General features: G+C 29.0%; 2 protein-coding genes across 2 annotated transcripts; one reads left to right on the plus strand and one right to left on the minus strand.

Annotated features, from left to right (window-relative positions):
• Positions 1-1,346: 1,346 nt before the first annotated feature.
• Positions 1,347-5,367, plus strand: LOC124945958 (protein ACCELERATED CELL DEATH 6-like). Its single transcript, XM_047486498.1, has 3 exons — positions 1,347-2,094; positions 3,138-3,673; positions 4,651-5,367. Exons 1-3 carry the CDS (start codon positions 1,449-1,451, stop codon positions 5,290-5,292), a joined length of 1,824 nt encoding a protein of 607 aa, XP_047342454.1. The 5' UTR covers positions 1,347-1,448; the 3' UTR covers positions 5,293-5,367.
• An 8,593-nt stretch (positions 5,368-13,960) lies between these two features.
• On the minus strand, positions 13,961-15,863 carry LOC124946100 (ethylene-responsive transcription factor ERF053-like). Its single transcript, XM_047486667.1, has one exon. The coding sequence runs from the start codon at positions 15,405-15,407 to the stop codon at positions 14,274-14,276; it is 1,134 nt and encodes a 377-aa protein (XP_047342623.1). The 5' UTR covers positions 15,408-15,863; the 3' UTR covers positions 13,961-14,273.
• Between the last annotated feature and the right edge of the window lie 570 nt (positions 15,864-16,433).

The raw sequence follows: 16,433 nt of genomic DNA on the forward strand, positions 1-16,433 counted from the left end.
CCTAGATACTAAATCAAATTATTTGTTTGTTTGTCCCTCATGCATGATTCAGATTGTTTTTAGAGCTTATACAGCTGACCAATTAAAAGATTGTTTAGTTAAAAAATTATTATATGCCTGTTGTTGTCATGATGTAGTGTTTGTTGAGCATAGTTGTCAGGGCATATGTTTAACGATGAACACTTAGGACGGATTGTAGATTTCAAATGATACTTAGAGCTTGTTCGGTTGGGTTTTTAAAAAAATTCCAACTATAATCAAACATCATTTCATCCCCTCTCTCATCAATCACACCACTCAATTTATTAACCAAATTACACAAATACCATTTATTAAATAAAAATAAAAAATATTTTATTATTATATATTAATACCCTTTAAGTCTTTTTAACAAAAAAATAGTTACTCCTCAAAATTACCATCACTTAACAATTTTTAAATAAACCAGGTTTATTTCAATAAACCAAAATCAAACAACATTTTAGTGTAACAAAATGTCCTTTGTATTTAATATTTTATAAATAATAAGGTAAGGGTATTTAGTATTTCTGTTGTTGATGGTTTGAATCATTTGATTTATGATGTTTTAAGGCCATGGATTGGCTTACATAATTTAGAAAGATGTTTTGATAATAAGAAAAGACCAGCCAGCAAGATGAAAATCAATCTCCTCAATCTCATCTCGTCTATCGAGTATCGACTAATCACTAGGTTTGGGACATTTAGATCTTCTTGACAATCCTTTTGTCTTTTAGCTCATACCTCCCAAAACACTTACATTTAGTCCAACAAAGAAATGTCTTCCTTTAAAATGCAACTTTCTTCCCAGTTCCAGAAAATTGAAGGCTGAGTTCATTGACCACATTTTAATCAAATAATAAAGTACCATTATAAATAAGATAAGTTTAACACACAATCTGTCTTTTTTATTCTTTCTTATTTCAAGATGACATCGTTCTTTTAGATTCTGTCAGTTTCTTGGAAATTGAAGTCCAGTCTATTGATTTGTAGAAAGACCAAAGATAAGATAGATCCAAGACTTTCATGCAATAATAATAGCTTGTTTGATCTTGGATTATTTGAGTTATTTTTAAAAAAAAAAATTGATCACATCACCTATTTTTTCAAACCATAGATCACTTAATTCATCAATCAAAATACTCTTTATTCTTTATAAAAAATAATTTTGGATATTTTAATAATTTAACTCGAATAATCCAAAAAATCCCCACATTTTCATCAAGCAAGATTTTGATTTCACAACCTAGATTTTTTTCAAATAGCCCCACATCAAACAAGCTCTAAGAGCACAAACTGTACAAGTAACATATAAATAATAATAATAATAATAAAATAGGATTGTGACTTTTTAACTAAACAAAACAGATCATATATATTTATATCTATATATATAGCTGCAATATTAACAAGAAGCATTTGAGAGAATAATGTCAGTGCCCAAGGATCCTGGTTTACTAGAAGAGGAAGAGGAGATGAGTTTTGGGTCAGTCGAGGCCATGGATCCTGATCTTTACAGGGCTACAAAAGAAGGTGACATTCTTGAATTCATAAAATCAATGGAAATATGTCATTTAGATAGTCCTGTTACCAGTTGCATCCAGCTAAGCCCTCAGAAGAACACTGTTCTTCACATCGCGGCTAATTTCAGGCACTATGAGATTGTCAAGCTTCTATGCAAGGATTTACCTTTCTTTGTGGCCGAAAAGAATGCTAAAGGAGAAACAGCCTTCCATATTGCAGCAAGATTTGGGGACCAGTTGCTTTTAAGTCTACTTTTAAATAGTGAATTTAGAATGACTGTATTGGCTGAGAAGAACAACGAGGGTAATACCGCCTTGCATGAGGCGCTGTTGAATCGATGTGAAGAGACGGCTTTGATGCTTATTGATAAGAATCTTAATATGTTGTATTCTGTTAATAAGGAAGGGAAATCTGTGTTGTATTTGGCTGCTGAAGCGGGTTATGTTTCTATTGTGAAGCTTTTAATGGAGAATCCTGTTGGGAATTGTGTTTCTGCTGGAAGGTTCAAAAATAAGTCGCCAGTTTATGCTGCTATCTATGGAAGGAACATAGGTATTGTTCTTGTCCTAGAACTGAAGTTTGTTTTCCTTCTCTTTTTTTTTGAAAAACTTAATAATGGTGGGATTTCATGAACATATGTCAAATTTAATTAATTAAAAAATGTTCTTTTAATAACAAAAGTAATTATAAGTCAGATGGTATATTTGTCCCTTCTGAAGAAGTTTATGGGTATATTTGTCCATTTTAAAAAAATTGTTCTCCAATGGGAATAGTTATTTTAATAAAGTATTTTCTTTAGAACTGTCATATATAGTCATAGCTAACCTTCCTAGAAAATACAATTGTTGTTGTATGATTTGACATTTTGACCAGTGTGCCCATTGCAATAATTCTTTTTGTTCAAGGTATAATATGTCTCAATCACTTAGGAAATTCTGGTTGAATGGCAATGGTGCTGACTGCTGAGTGTCAATTTTGTTAATTGTTGGTACTTCTCCTTATCTCCATTTCGTTGAAGTTTACTCATGTCTAAGCTTCATTTGCTCCAAAGAAGAAAAACAATTCCAGTCTATACATATTATCATAAATTATATCTCAATCTCTTCTTTTCTAAAAAAAGATCATGGTAATATAGCGTGGTTTCAGTCGTGAGCCACAGATCTATCATCTTCTCCTGCCTCCACTAATAGCCCAACTCCACAAATACAAATCTAGTTTTGTTCTACTAAAATGTATCCAAACCAAATAGGCTCCTCTTTGTTGATATTGCCTTCATTCATCAAGAATGTCTATGTTCTTACATGATACTGACTAAAAATCAAAGTCAAAAGCAAGTGCTTCTTAAGACTAAGCCGTTTCTTCTCATATATCTTCATTGTAACTTATTTTTCCTCTGCATGTGGTTTTTCCCTGTGTTTATTTTCCACATGAATTTGTGTGTTATTTACGTGATTTCTATCTTTACTTGTCATCGATTTATAAAAGGTCAGTTTAAGACTGTTTTTTTCTCAGTTGCATTCAACCTCTGCTATTAGCAATTTTTTAGTCTTATTGAGATTCATCTCTTTAAACATCTACCAATTTGCTTTCCTCAGATATTTTGAGTATATTATGGGAAAAGGATGAGTGTTCCTTCTTGATCAAATGTGATGATGAAGGGAGAAATGCTCTTCATTTTGCCTCAACAACAGGCTACCTCGAAGGTGTATGTTTCTTACTAATGAAATACCCGTCCTTCGGCTATCAAAGGGACAAACATGGCTTCTTTCCCATCCACATTGCGTCTAGCAAAGGTCATGTCGACGTAATTGATGAGATGCTTTGCCAATTTCCTGATATGATGGAGCTACTCACTTTACATGGTCAAAACATCATCCACACTGCTGCTAAGCATGGGAAAGCCAAAGTAGTTGACTATACGCTCAAAAAATCACATCTAGAAAATCTTCTGAATGCGAGAGATTTGGATGGGAACTCGCCATTGCATTTAAGTACTATCTATGCACATCCATTGGTCGTCAGCAGTCTTGTGAGGGATCGCAGAGTTAAAGCACAGATACAGAACAATAACAAAATGACAGCACTAGACATAGCTGAGTTGCACACGGAAACAATTGCATCACTTCGGAAGGTAAAAAACATTCTATTATGAAGACCATTCTTTTCACATGCGTAAAAAAAAGTTATATTATTAAAAATTCTGTCAATTAACATGACAGATTCTTTTTTCCTTTGAGGCTGTACCAATGACATAACAAATGTCATTTCGAGTCTCTGCAATTTTCTGTTGAGGTCTATCATGTAAAGTAAACATAATTTGAAGAATGACACATTTTGGGGAATAGGATAGGAAACTTCATAAGACAAATTTGTTTTTTCTATAATTTGCCCTAAAGTGACTTTCTTCAAATTGAGAAAAAAACTACACATAAAATGTGAATCTCACATAAATTTATAAATAAACCTAGTTTGAAGAATGACACACTTTGGGAGCACAGGATAGGAAATAACAGATCCGGCCCTAAGGAAGGGAGCGGATCTGTTGTTTCATATCATGTACCTAAAGTGTGCATTTCTTCAAATTGAGAAAAAAAAAAACACATCAAATAAAATGTGAATATGGACCCACATAATCTCTAAAATAAACTTAATTTGAAGAATGACACACTTTAGAGCACGGGATAAGAAACAACAGATTCAGCCCCTAGGAAGGGGGCGGACCTGTTGTTTCCTATTATGTGCCCCCAAAGTGTGCTTCTTCAATTTCAGAAAAGTCCTACATAAAATGTGTATATGGACCCCCACATAGTCTGTAAAATAAACCTAATTTCCTGGGTTCTAGCCTAGCGGCAATAAGTGGTGGATACTAACCTTAAGTTCCTGGGTTCGAGCCCGTCAGACGGCAAGTTCTGCGCCTAGTTAAATGGTTAAGTATGTTTGCGGGCTACAACCTATACAAGTATATACACATGTACCATCTTTATATATAATATAAATTACAATTGCCTATTAACATTCATTATCACCTCTTTGTTTTTTCAATAATGATGCCACAAATTGCTGACATATCAGTATAGAATTTCCTAATTAGTTTGTTTACAAATGCAGCGTCTTACATTGCTGTCCTTAAGAGTTAATGTCGCTCCCAAATCTTCTCACGAGAGTAAAACCGTTATAAGAGAATCTTCCGGCGTTAAAAAGCACCAGCATACTCGATTAGAAAATTACAACAGCAAGATAAACGTAATCCTACTCGTGGCGACTTTCATAGCGACAGTTACCTTTACGGTAGGCTTCACACTCCCTGGCGGTTACAACAACTCGAACCCAGAACCGGGCATCGCCACATTATTGGCGAAGGTAAAATTTCAGGAATTTATAGTTTTTGACATTCTTGCTTTCTATTCTTCCATAATTGTAGTTGCCAGCCTGATATGGGTTCAGTTGGGTGATCCCGGTTCGATGTATTATGCCCTAAAATTGATGGTCCCTTTGTTGGGATTTTCGCTCTTGATGATATCAGCTGCTTTTATGGCTGGAATATATGTAACCGTGAGTGATCTAAACTGGCTTGCCTATTTGATCATTTTTTGGGGGTCTAGCTTTGTTAGTTTGGTGGCGGTCTTCTTCCCACTTTGTTTATTGGCTTCGTCTAACTTTCAGTTTCTTCGACATGCTTTGAAAGTCTTGATGATTCTGATACTACATGTGTTCAAGATCTTTAATGATTACGAAGAAACAGAGGATTAAAGATTGTATTATGGGTATTAGTGTTGTAAATATGTATAAAGGTTTTATCACATGACCAATCAATAGTTGGTCTGACTAAATGGTTCTAGAGACCATTAGGTCTTCTTACATTTGCCCTATGTAACAAAAAAAAAAACAGCAATTATGTATTTTTTATCGAAGGTTATGTATTTTTATCGAAGGTTGTGTATTGAATTCTGCTATCGTGGAATTTGATTATATTATTTGATCATATTTATTGATATACAGTGTAAGCAAGTGATTATATTCATATTCCTTGATGAATATATTAACATTTAAGAATATGGAATAAGATTTAGTTTCATAAAGTTAGGACTAATAAAGTTAGATAGTCCGATGTAAAATGTTACTATCTTTAATAAAGTTAGATAGTCCGATGTAAAATGTTATAGTCCAATGTAAAATGTTACTATCTTGATATTATATGAGATTCGATCTGAAAAACTTGATTGGAAATCTAATTTTTATTATCAAAATCTTTGTATCAATTATTATTTATTTGTTTGATTTATTATATTTTAGTCGTTGTGTTTAAATAATTATTTAACATTTTTAAATATAAAAAGAAATTATAAATTCAAATACGAAACTTGTTAGTTATTATTTTGAAAAATAAATCTTCTATGTTGAAAATAATATGTTATTGAATTAATATAATATATTTTATTTTATGAAGCTAAGGAATGTCAATTATAATCTGTCCTCCAATTTTTTATTCAAAATTGTTATGGGCAATTTTTCTTTAATTTGATTGGAGATAAGGAAGAATAATATTTGTGTCTTTTGTTCTCATCTCGATTTGTCTCGAACACTATAAATATAATTAAATATATAAAATTTTATTCTTTATATTTTATAAGAGTTTTAAGTTTATTTTTTATAATAATATAAATTTTTAATATATTTTAATGATTTGTATATTAACAAATTTAATATTATTTGTTACTTATCTGATGACAACATCAAACAAATCCTTAATCCTATCATTTATAAAAAAAAAATTGAAATAAAATATATTTTAAATTAACTAAACAAATGAAATTTGATGTCAGAGGCCGGTGATTGGACCCACAACCCGTTACATAACATATAGAATCGAATTACCTCATCTCAATAGCCATCATAATTTTATTAAATAATATTACTCTACTTACTTTTAAAATCATTAGTCAATTCATATATATTTTAAACCTATCTAATTGTTTAAGTAGGCTAATATAGCATCTTATATTAAATTATCAAATTTAAATTTTGCTAGTAGAATTGAAAATTAACTGATATTATATATATATATATATATATATATATATATATGTTAGAACTCTTTTAAGAATTAGTATTTTGAATTATTACTGTTATAATTAAAATTATTTTTAAAATTTATTTAAATAAAAAATAAAATGTTTTGTTTTTATTTGATATAACAGTTACAATTTAATTGGGTGACATAATTTTAAGTAAAAAGTAATAAAAAAAAATTCAAAGTACAACATATTATTAACTGAAAATCTTTTTGATTATTTTTTGTACTAAATATGTTTTAATTTGAATTTTGTACCAAAGAAAAAAAAAATAACATGCTAAATAAGCTTATTTTAGTGATATTTTATTATTTTTTATTTAATATATGAAAATTTCTCGTGACATATTGAAAATATATTATTAAATTTGTTAATATATACATAATTAAAATATATTTAAAAATATTATTTCATATGAACTAATATTTTAATAAAATATTTTTAAAATATTTTTTTGTTATGGATTTTCAAATTAGACCATTAAGTAATAAGATCAACTTAATATGCATGATTTATAAAAATAAATGAATATTACATCTCCAAATTCTCAAACAATGAAATAGATAGTCAACGGTTGCCGACAATCAAATGGAATGACATTATCATTTTTAGGGCTAGTTTGATTCACACAAAAGTCCATTTATGCAGTTAGAAGACCTTCAATTTCATATGGGTTAAGTCTTTGTTTGAGGTGAATTATTTCAAATAATTTAATCAACTCTAATTCTTTTCAATAGTATCTTTAAATCATTGATTAAAATATTCTTTAACATAAAGATAAAATTGACATTTTATTAAAATTATTAACTAAAATAATAAAATATTGTATATATTTTTTAAGTATTTTTTTTTTTTGTTAAATACCATTGAGACTGCCTTTGAAATTTTCAAACCTTAAAGCTCCACCATGGAAAATTTTAATCTTCTCTAGTAAGCCTTGTTTGGAATCAAGCTTTCTGGAATGCTGGTAAGAACCATTCCAAGGGGAGAAATATGTCTTTATCTAGTTAATCACACCCTTTATAAGTGATTTTGGTTCTAACCAGCCCCAAACAAGACCTAGGCTTAGTTTGATTCAACTTATAATTGTATATTCAGTTCAGCCTATATTTATATTACTAGTACCTATGTCTATAATGATAAATATTTTTTTTGTATGAAAATATTGCGAGTATAATTGAAATCATAAAATCATATATTTATTTATTCATATGATTGTTAATGTTATTTAATTGTAAATTAAAATTAAAAACTTCCTCAAGTCATACAAGTTATGAAAACTAATTAATATTTTGTGATAATCAGTCATTTGTCATTTTTAAAATTATTAAAATAAAAGTTTAAATAGTTTTTTCTTTGGTAAATAGGATTTATTTTTTATAGAAAAAAATTAAAAATAATTTTTTAATAAATTTGTAAATCATTCTTTTAAATTTTTTACTAGATTATTTGTGTTTATGTGACTACAAAATAAAAATAATAGTTCATTAGTACATTTAACCAAATCATAAAAATATGATAACAATTATAATCCCTTTCGTGATTTTCGATACGAATTATCTTGCAGCAGGAGCGAGTTTTTCTCAATTTGACCGATAGTTTACTGAATTATTCGGAATGATATATGTGTATCCCTCCCCAATTCTGTTCAATTATGCTCCGAACACTAATAAATACAATTAAATATATAAACATCACCAATATATTTGTTTAGTCTTCATATTTTATTAAGATTTTTTAAGTTTATTTTTTTATAATAATATAAATTTTTAATACATTACAATATATGAAATTTATAAAATTATTTATAAAATTTTATGAAAGAAAATTTTATTTTTGTTAAAGAATATGACATAACGGTGCTTGTAAAAATTCTATGAACCAAACGAGGTGGGGATAGTAGTAAGATAATCTGTGAGACGGTATATAAAATGCATTCCTACACCCATTGTCCTCCCTAATTAAACACACTAACTTTTATTTCAATGTGTAACCCAACAAAATTCTTACGTAAGTTTCCATGAAAAACTCGAGATTCGAAAATTTTAACATCGGTTTGCGTGTCATTTTTTTTTTTTAAAAATAAAACATTAATTTGAAAAAAATTCATTAATTCTTGACCATTTTTGAAATTAATTAAATTCGGGGTTCAATTTTAAATAAATTGGGCATTTATGATAATCAAATTATAATTTGATTTTTAAAAAACTCTTTAGTTTAAATTAATTAAACATAATTAATTTAAAAGACTATTTAGTTTTAAACGAAGTCGTCTTTGAAAATCAATAAAAGTTGGCATACGTATACAAACATTGAACAAAGTTTGTTTTTAGTTCGTAGTTTAGTGATACTCGGGAAAGAGTTTTCGCGCTTCATCCTCCGTACCCATTTTAAAAACGGTCTCTACTTATAAAGTTGGATTTTGAAAATCGGTTGTATAACGTTTAAGTTTTAACCGATAATTTTCGGGTCCTAAGCATGCGTAAATTTTGTGCATTATTTGAAATATTGAAACAACAATATTTAAATATTAGTACTTGTTATTGATGATCGCTTAGGGAGAAAATACCTGAAGAATATCATTCATTTATAAATGCATTAGGGTTTAAAATAAACATCAAACAAGACTTTGTTGAAATATTTTGTGGAAATATCCCTAAAATATTTTTAAAGCGTTTTCTAATTTTTCGAGATTTTTAAAATACGATTTGGAGTTCCAAAATTATAAAAATAATTTTGGATTTTGAAAAGTTGAGCCAAACAGGCCTTAGGATCGGAGTCCTAAGCCATGGGTTCATTTTTATTGGTCGGGGTCAACACACCTCGGTCCAGATCGAGGAGCTCTCGGTCGAGGCTCAGGATCTTCGATCTAAGTGTCGAAGTCCCTAGTTTATAGTCTAAAGACTCTCGATCCTTGGCTAATCTTACCGGTCTAGGTGTACAAACCTATCGGTCTTAAGGCTAGCTTGGGGCTAAGTTTCTTGGTCGAGGTGTATGAACCTCTCAGTCCTAGACTAACTCTAGGCTAGGTCCATTGGTCTGGATTTTGGGAGAACTCGGTCCCGGGTTAGGGATTCTCGATCCCAATGTCATACCTCTTAGTCCTAAGGTTTAGGAGTCTCGGTCTCAAGTTTGACCTCTCGGTCCTAGATGGAAATCATCATTCTTAGGTCTTTGTCCTAGCTCAAGAACATCGGTCGGACCTCTCGGGTCTATTAAAATTCTCGGTTCTAGATTCGAATTTCTCGGTCCTAAGTTTTGGTTCGAACCAAGGATCCTCGATAAGATCTCTCGTTCCTAGTCTGACAAGCATCGGTCCTCAAGAACACAAGTGTGCATGTTTTGAAGTTCATTTTTTAGCATAATTCTTTGATCCAAGAGTTTGGGTAGCTTCACAAAACTCCTAGAAATATTTTGATCATCATCTCAATGTATCAATCGACCTGGATGATGATCAATTTTTTAAAACAATTTGTGATTAAAAATTGGATTTTTGATTTTAAAATTGTTTTGAAGTGTAAGGAGTTATCCAATAGCTTTCTTATACTACATATACTTGATTGATACCAAAACAAGAGCACTATCTCTAGCTACTTGTTTGAATCAAATCAAGAACTTAAAATTTCAATTATTTTGAAAATTTTAATTTTGATCAAACATGATCGAGATTGATAAAAAAAAATGATCCAAATAGTTATCTAACATCATTACAATCATGTTAGGAATCTTTTGGGCTGTGATTAAACATAATTAACCCAAGAACAACAAATCCGTTTTATTTTTAATTCAAATTTGTGTTTTTATTATTTAGATCGATTAATCTATTTTATCATATCTAGATAGTTTCTGAATCATCTGGGATGAATTTTCAACCATAAAATATTGTAAATAACAAACATACAAATTTATGCAATTTAAAATATAAAAAATTTAAATTCAAAATGATGGATTAAAAACCAAATGTAGTTAATTTTTTTAATTATATATATATATATATATAATATATATAATATCTTCTATGAAATATATATCTATGAAATATAATATCTTTATATAAATAATAAAATATCAATCTATATATTATATAATATAATATAATATAATATAATATTATATTATATTATATATTTTTTATATTCCCTTTCAACTTTCATATTTGTTTTTATTTATATAATTAACTTCACTCATTTAAAATCAATGACCTAATTAATTTAAATTCTAATATTTATTTTTATTTAATTTCTCTTTAACTATTCTTTGTCTCACTTGAATTTCTCGATTAGCTCTCAGTTAGTTTTTTTTATCCTTAATTTCTCGATTAATTTTCTTTATAGTATACTATTGTATAAATTTTATATATTTTATTCTAATATTCTGTTTTTATTAATATATTATAATGAAAAATAAAAGAAATAAAAAAGAAAAATATTATTGTCATTTTTCAAACATAAAAATTCATATATATTCATGGTTAACGAGGTAAATCTTCAATCTAATACATCTAATACTGAAAAAGAACAATATGTTTTTAAATTTTATAGATTTTCTTGTCTTATTTTTACATTTTTAATAATACGAGATACAATTATATATATATATATATATATATATATTTTTGTTATTTAAATTGGGTATTTCCATCACTTTTTAGATATTATATATTTATTTTATTTTAGTAAAGGTATTCGTGGATAAGTTTAATTAATATGCTCACTTATTACCAGTAATAGTGAAAAACATATAATCAACCCAAGGAAAAAAGTTCTTGGATTCGCCCTTGTTACGAAGGATTGGAGAACATTCTTTGACCCTTAAGAAAACTTTCTGGATGCTCGGATCCAAACTTTAAGACTTCAAACAGAATTTCGAAAAATCTAGAAGCTTTGAGCTTAAATGGATTTCTGAAATCGCGATTTGAGAGTGGAGATTTGATTCTCTAGTTTGGAATGACTTAGGGGGTCTATTTATAGCTGCCTTGAGTCGGTGGAGACTTCTAGTGGTCTGAATCGACCAAAAGTCATTAATGGCTTTTGACTGTTCTTGGCTTAAGTCATCAGAATAGGGATGAATCATCCCTATTTTGATAGAGAGATATGACAACATCGTAGGGTGATCATTTCAGGCTTTAAATGAGCCGAAATGATTGACTAACGAGGGAGTTTCAAAAAGGAGAAATCTAAGACGGATCTTCGTCCTTATCCCTCCAGTGTTGCGTTGGAATTGAAGGTGGCGCTCAAAATGATGTCATTTTGAGCGTGTTTGAGCGTTCCGTTGGTGTTCCATCTAGGCGTCATTGCGTTTGGGCGTTACTTTATCATTTTGGCTAATGAGTGTTAGCCAATCTGTTGCCTCATGTGTGCGCTTCTCCTCGGCTACATCCGGCTACACAGAGCGGTCTGATGCATTGGATGAGAATCTTCTACTGTAATCTTTTATTCTGTTTTTGGCTACATCGATTACAGATTTGATTTTATTTTAAAATATTAAGGCTTTGTTTGAAAATAATTTTTCTTTTAACCTTTTGGCTTTAATTTTGATCTTTTTAAATACATAAAATAATAAAATAAATATGACAAATATTTTACCAATTTATTTTATTTTTTAAAATATATTTTTAAGGTTAAATAAATAATTGTTTTAAATGAAATGAATACAACCCTTCATTTTAAATTATTTATTTTTGTCCCTTAATTTTTTCTAAAATTATTTTAAAATAAATGAGTATAATATTTATCTGAAATAATCTTATTTTTATTATTTTGACAATTTTCTTTAATTAGTTAAGCTTTAATTATCACACTAATTAGTCTAATTAATTGTTTTAATTGATTTTTGTCCATAATGTTAATTATTTTAATTTTATTTATTTAAAATAAATCAAAATAATTATTTTAATATTATAAATTGAAGTGTAGATTTTCAGTGCTTACACAATGTTTATGAATTTGTTCACTAATTAAATTAGATTTTTTCGATAAAATTAAAACTTAGAATTTAAATTATTTATTTGAGATATTGATGAAATTGAAATTTCAATATAAATTCAAACCAATTGTAAACTCTTTTAATTTTCTTGTATTCTTTTTATTTATTATTGATCTCAACATCATTCTTTTCTTGTAATTAATTATTGAGAAACCATTCATATTTTTTATTAAAAAAAATATATTTTATTTAAGTTGAAAAGAAATAAATAAATTTATTGATAATTTCACATTAATAGAGTTTTACTTATAGTAAAACGCAAGTAAGTGTTTATGTCTGAACACAACGTTATCCGTTTACAATATATATAGATAGTTTTTAGGTGAGACATTGTTATAAGTTGTTCGCTAAAATGTTTTCATATAATTTTTGTTGAGAAAAATTTTGAGAGAAGATTTTATCCAAAATCTCAATTTTTGAATTGAGCGTTATTCACGGTGAAATTCTAACGGTGATATGTGCATGAAAAAATATTGTATTATGGCTAGTTATACGTGTCACAAAAATGTTGAATTGACAACTCACTTACTTTTGCATTGTGGAGAGTGTCTAGTATTTAGAGTCTTTTATAAAATATTATTGAGATTCATTGGGTGATACCTTAGTCTTTTGGTAGTTGTTGAAAAGTTTGGATTGATGTCACTAATATGATAGACCTGCATATTTAAGTTATCATCCAAATTATTTTTTTGTGGACTATCTGATTTGAGAGAAATCGTCGAAGTTTCAATAATCGAAGTTGTACGGTGCGTATTATTCATAATACTATTATTATGACGTTTCCTGATATTTGTCCAAGAAAGACAGTAGAGTTTGTCGGAGAGTTAATTGTTATTATAAAAAAATTACAAATTCGATAACTTATTGAGTACTTTTTTTTATGTCATATTATTTTGTTATGTTTGAACAAATATTTTTAATTTTTAATATATATGAATCTTAAAAAATATAATTAAAAAAATCACACTAATAATGTTAGAAAAAAAAAAAATCCAGTACTAGATTATTAAAATAAATAAATAAAGATATACTACCACCCAAAAATATATTTGGGTTTCAATATAAATCTTATTTTATTTGAATTGAAAAATAAATGAAAGAATTTAATGAATTTTAAATTCATTCTAAATTATTAAAAATAAATAAATATAAGAAATGGGAATCTCCAATTTCAACTAAAATGTTGTTAAAAACAAAAACTTTTTTCACTTGAAATGTCTTAATTATGATATTTAATTTCAAACTAAGTAAAAAAATTTGCACTTAAACTAAGCTAATCATAATAAATTAAATCAATACTTAGAACCCTTAAAATGAAATGGAGATGAATCTTACAACATTAGAAATAACAATAAAACCCATGATCCTAAAAATAAAAATTAATAATAATAATCTATGATTTAATTACAAGGGAAAATGACATAATAATATAAAAGGACAGCTAAAAAGGAGATCTCAAAACTGTCTCACTTCAAGCTAAATCCTTTTTTCTAACAACAACAACAAGGAAATGAAATTAAAAAAAAAAAAACTACCCTAAAATACATTTAATTTAAATAACAATAATGATAAGGCACTTAAAAAGAGACCTGAAATAAGCAGCCCCTTCTTAGTCTTGTTAATATCTGAAAGGAGATTCACTAAAACTTCACTCCAAACAGACAAACAAAATGATCAATATTGATCATTCCAAACGAAAGGATTCAGACATGACGATGATGAATAAGATGAAGAATTCCCAATATTTGTCTCTTGTTCTTGTTGATGATAATCATGACCACCAAAACTAAAATTTGATGGTAAAAGAAGATTGTTATTACTATCCAAATCATCCCAAACTGGACTCCCCGGTCCCCAACCCGCCGGAATTGCATTCATCCATGCCTCCGCCATTTCCCCTCCCCAAACAAACTCCTCCTCCGGTGCCGGCACCGGCGCCGACGTCTCAACAATTTCCTCCCCTGTTCCAACAATCATTATTTCTTCACTAACACCAGTACCTATAATTGAATTTGGGTTAGGGTTTGGGTTTGGGAGTAACTGATCAGATTGATCCAAAATCGAATCTTGAACCGTTTCTTGATTCTGATCAGTTTCTGGGTGATGATCTTCTTCTTCTTCTGACTTACCCTTATTGAGAAAAAGCTCAGGAAAATTCAGTTTTGCATTTTCGCCTCTTAATTTATAAGCTTCACGATCATAGGCCATGGCTGCGTCCTCGGCGGTGTCGAATGTTCCTAACCATAGACGTGTCCTGTTTTTCGGCAAACGAATTTCCGCAACCCATTTTCCCCAATGTCTCTGTCTAACACCTCTATAAAGTTTCGTTGAACTGATCGGAATTACCGGTGGTCGGAAAAGCGCCGACGTACCTTCATGTGCTAATTTATTCATCATCATCATTCTTCCTCTAGGGCTTAAATTCAAAGCATTACTCCAATACTGAATCATACTCTGTTTCTGAGCTGCCTCCGCCGCCGCCGCCGCTTCTGTGGCGAAGTATGGTGGATATTCGATTCCTTGATGTGGGTGGGGGGTAAATGAGATCATTTGGTGTTGATTTTGGGTTTCGTTATAGGCAAAAGGAAAAATATGCCTTGATGATGGAGAAGAAGAAATCATGGGTTGTCCGGCGGGGGCGATGGTGGGGTTAGGATATGATGAAGATTGAAATGGGTATTGACGTTCTGGGCTTCTGATTTTCTTTAATGGTCTATTTGACATGGAAGAACCTTCAAAAACTGGCTTCCATTGTTGTTGATTCTCCCATTCCATTTTCGATTTCCCACTGTTTCTAGAAGATGCCATTGATGGCGGAACAAGAAAGCTTCACTTCACTATGAAATTTGAGAAATTTTAGATGGGTAGCCAACAAATTGAATGGGAAATCTAAAAAAGAATGAAATTTAAACTTTGATTGGAAATGGAAATGGAAAAGGAAAGGAAATGTTTAATTATGGAAACTGTGAATGAAGAACAAGGGTGAAAACAAGAAAGGTAGAATTATTGAGAAACCCATCAAAATTGTCTCGAGATCTGATCAAAAAAAGAAGAAGACGTAATTGAAGAGCACGGGGAGAGAGAGAGAGAGAATCTATCTGTAATTCAAGAGCACGAGCAGAGAGAGAGAGAGTCTTGAGATATTTTGGATGATGGAAGGAGAAGGAGAGATCATAGGTGGCTAAATAAGAGAGCAGAAAAAGATCTTTCTTGATGCTTAGGATGAAAAGTCTAGAGAGAGAAACACTTGTGATTGGATGTTTGGTTGGGTCCACTTGGCTTATTAGTTCGGTTTTGTAAGAAAAATTGGCTTTTTTTTTTGGGTCAAAATATATATTGCTGATTTTGATATAAAGTGAATGATAACAAATTAATTAAAAATATATATCTAACCAAATGAAGTTAAATTTAAGTACTATAAATGATTCTATTTTAGTATTTTTAGTAGAGGTTGTTTTATATTTGATATTTGGATTTTAATTGAGATTTTACAAAAAATTAAATAAATATATTTAAAAAAAATTAAATTATTTGAGGTTTGAATTACTATGAAAAAAATATTATATTTAAAGTTTAAATTTTATAAAATTAAAAGAATAATTTCATGATTAAAAAAAATTGTGATAAAAGATTTTTACTAAAAATCCAAGCTTTTTAAAAAATATTTATAGGAAACCATCCTAATATGTTTTTAGATTTTTCATCCACTCACACATCATTTTTTATTTGTCAATATTTTGTCTGCTCTCTTCATTTTTCATATTTATAAAGTAAAATATTCATTATTTTTTTTATAATTTTAAATTATTAAATTTTATGAGTATTTTACTTTTA

The sequence above is a fragment of the Impatiens glandulifera genome, chromosome 7 (genome assembly GCF_907164915.1).
Source record: "Impatiens glandulifera chromosome 7, dImpGla2.1, whole genome shotgun sequence".
In the NCBI taxonomy this organism is placed as follows: domain Eukaryota; kingdom Viridiplantae; phylum Streptophyta; class Magnoliopsida; order Ericales; family Balsaminaceae; genus Impatiens; species Impatiens glandulifera.

Bases quoted from the DNA above. Each gene is read 5' to 3' on its own strand.
- LOC124945958 (XM_047486498.1), top strand. From the start codon at position 1,449: ATGTCAGTGCCCAAGGATCCTGGTTTACTAGAAGAGGAAGAGGAGATG. The intron at 2,095-3,137 runs GTATTGTTCTTG...TGCTTTCCTCAG, and splicing joins TATCTATGGAAGGAACATAG to ATATTTTGAGTATATTATGG. The intron at 3,674-4,650 runs GTAAAAAACATT...TTACAAATGCAG, and splicing joins CAATTGCATCACTTCGGAAG to CGTCTTACATTGCTGTCCTT.
- LOC124946100 (XM_047486667.1), bottom strand. From the start codon at position 15,407: ATGGCATCTTCTAGAAACAGTGGGAAATCGAAAATGGAATGGGAGAAT.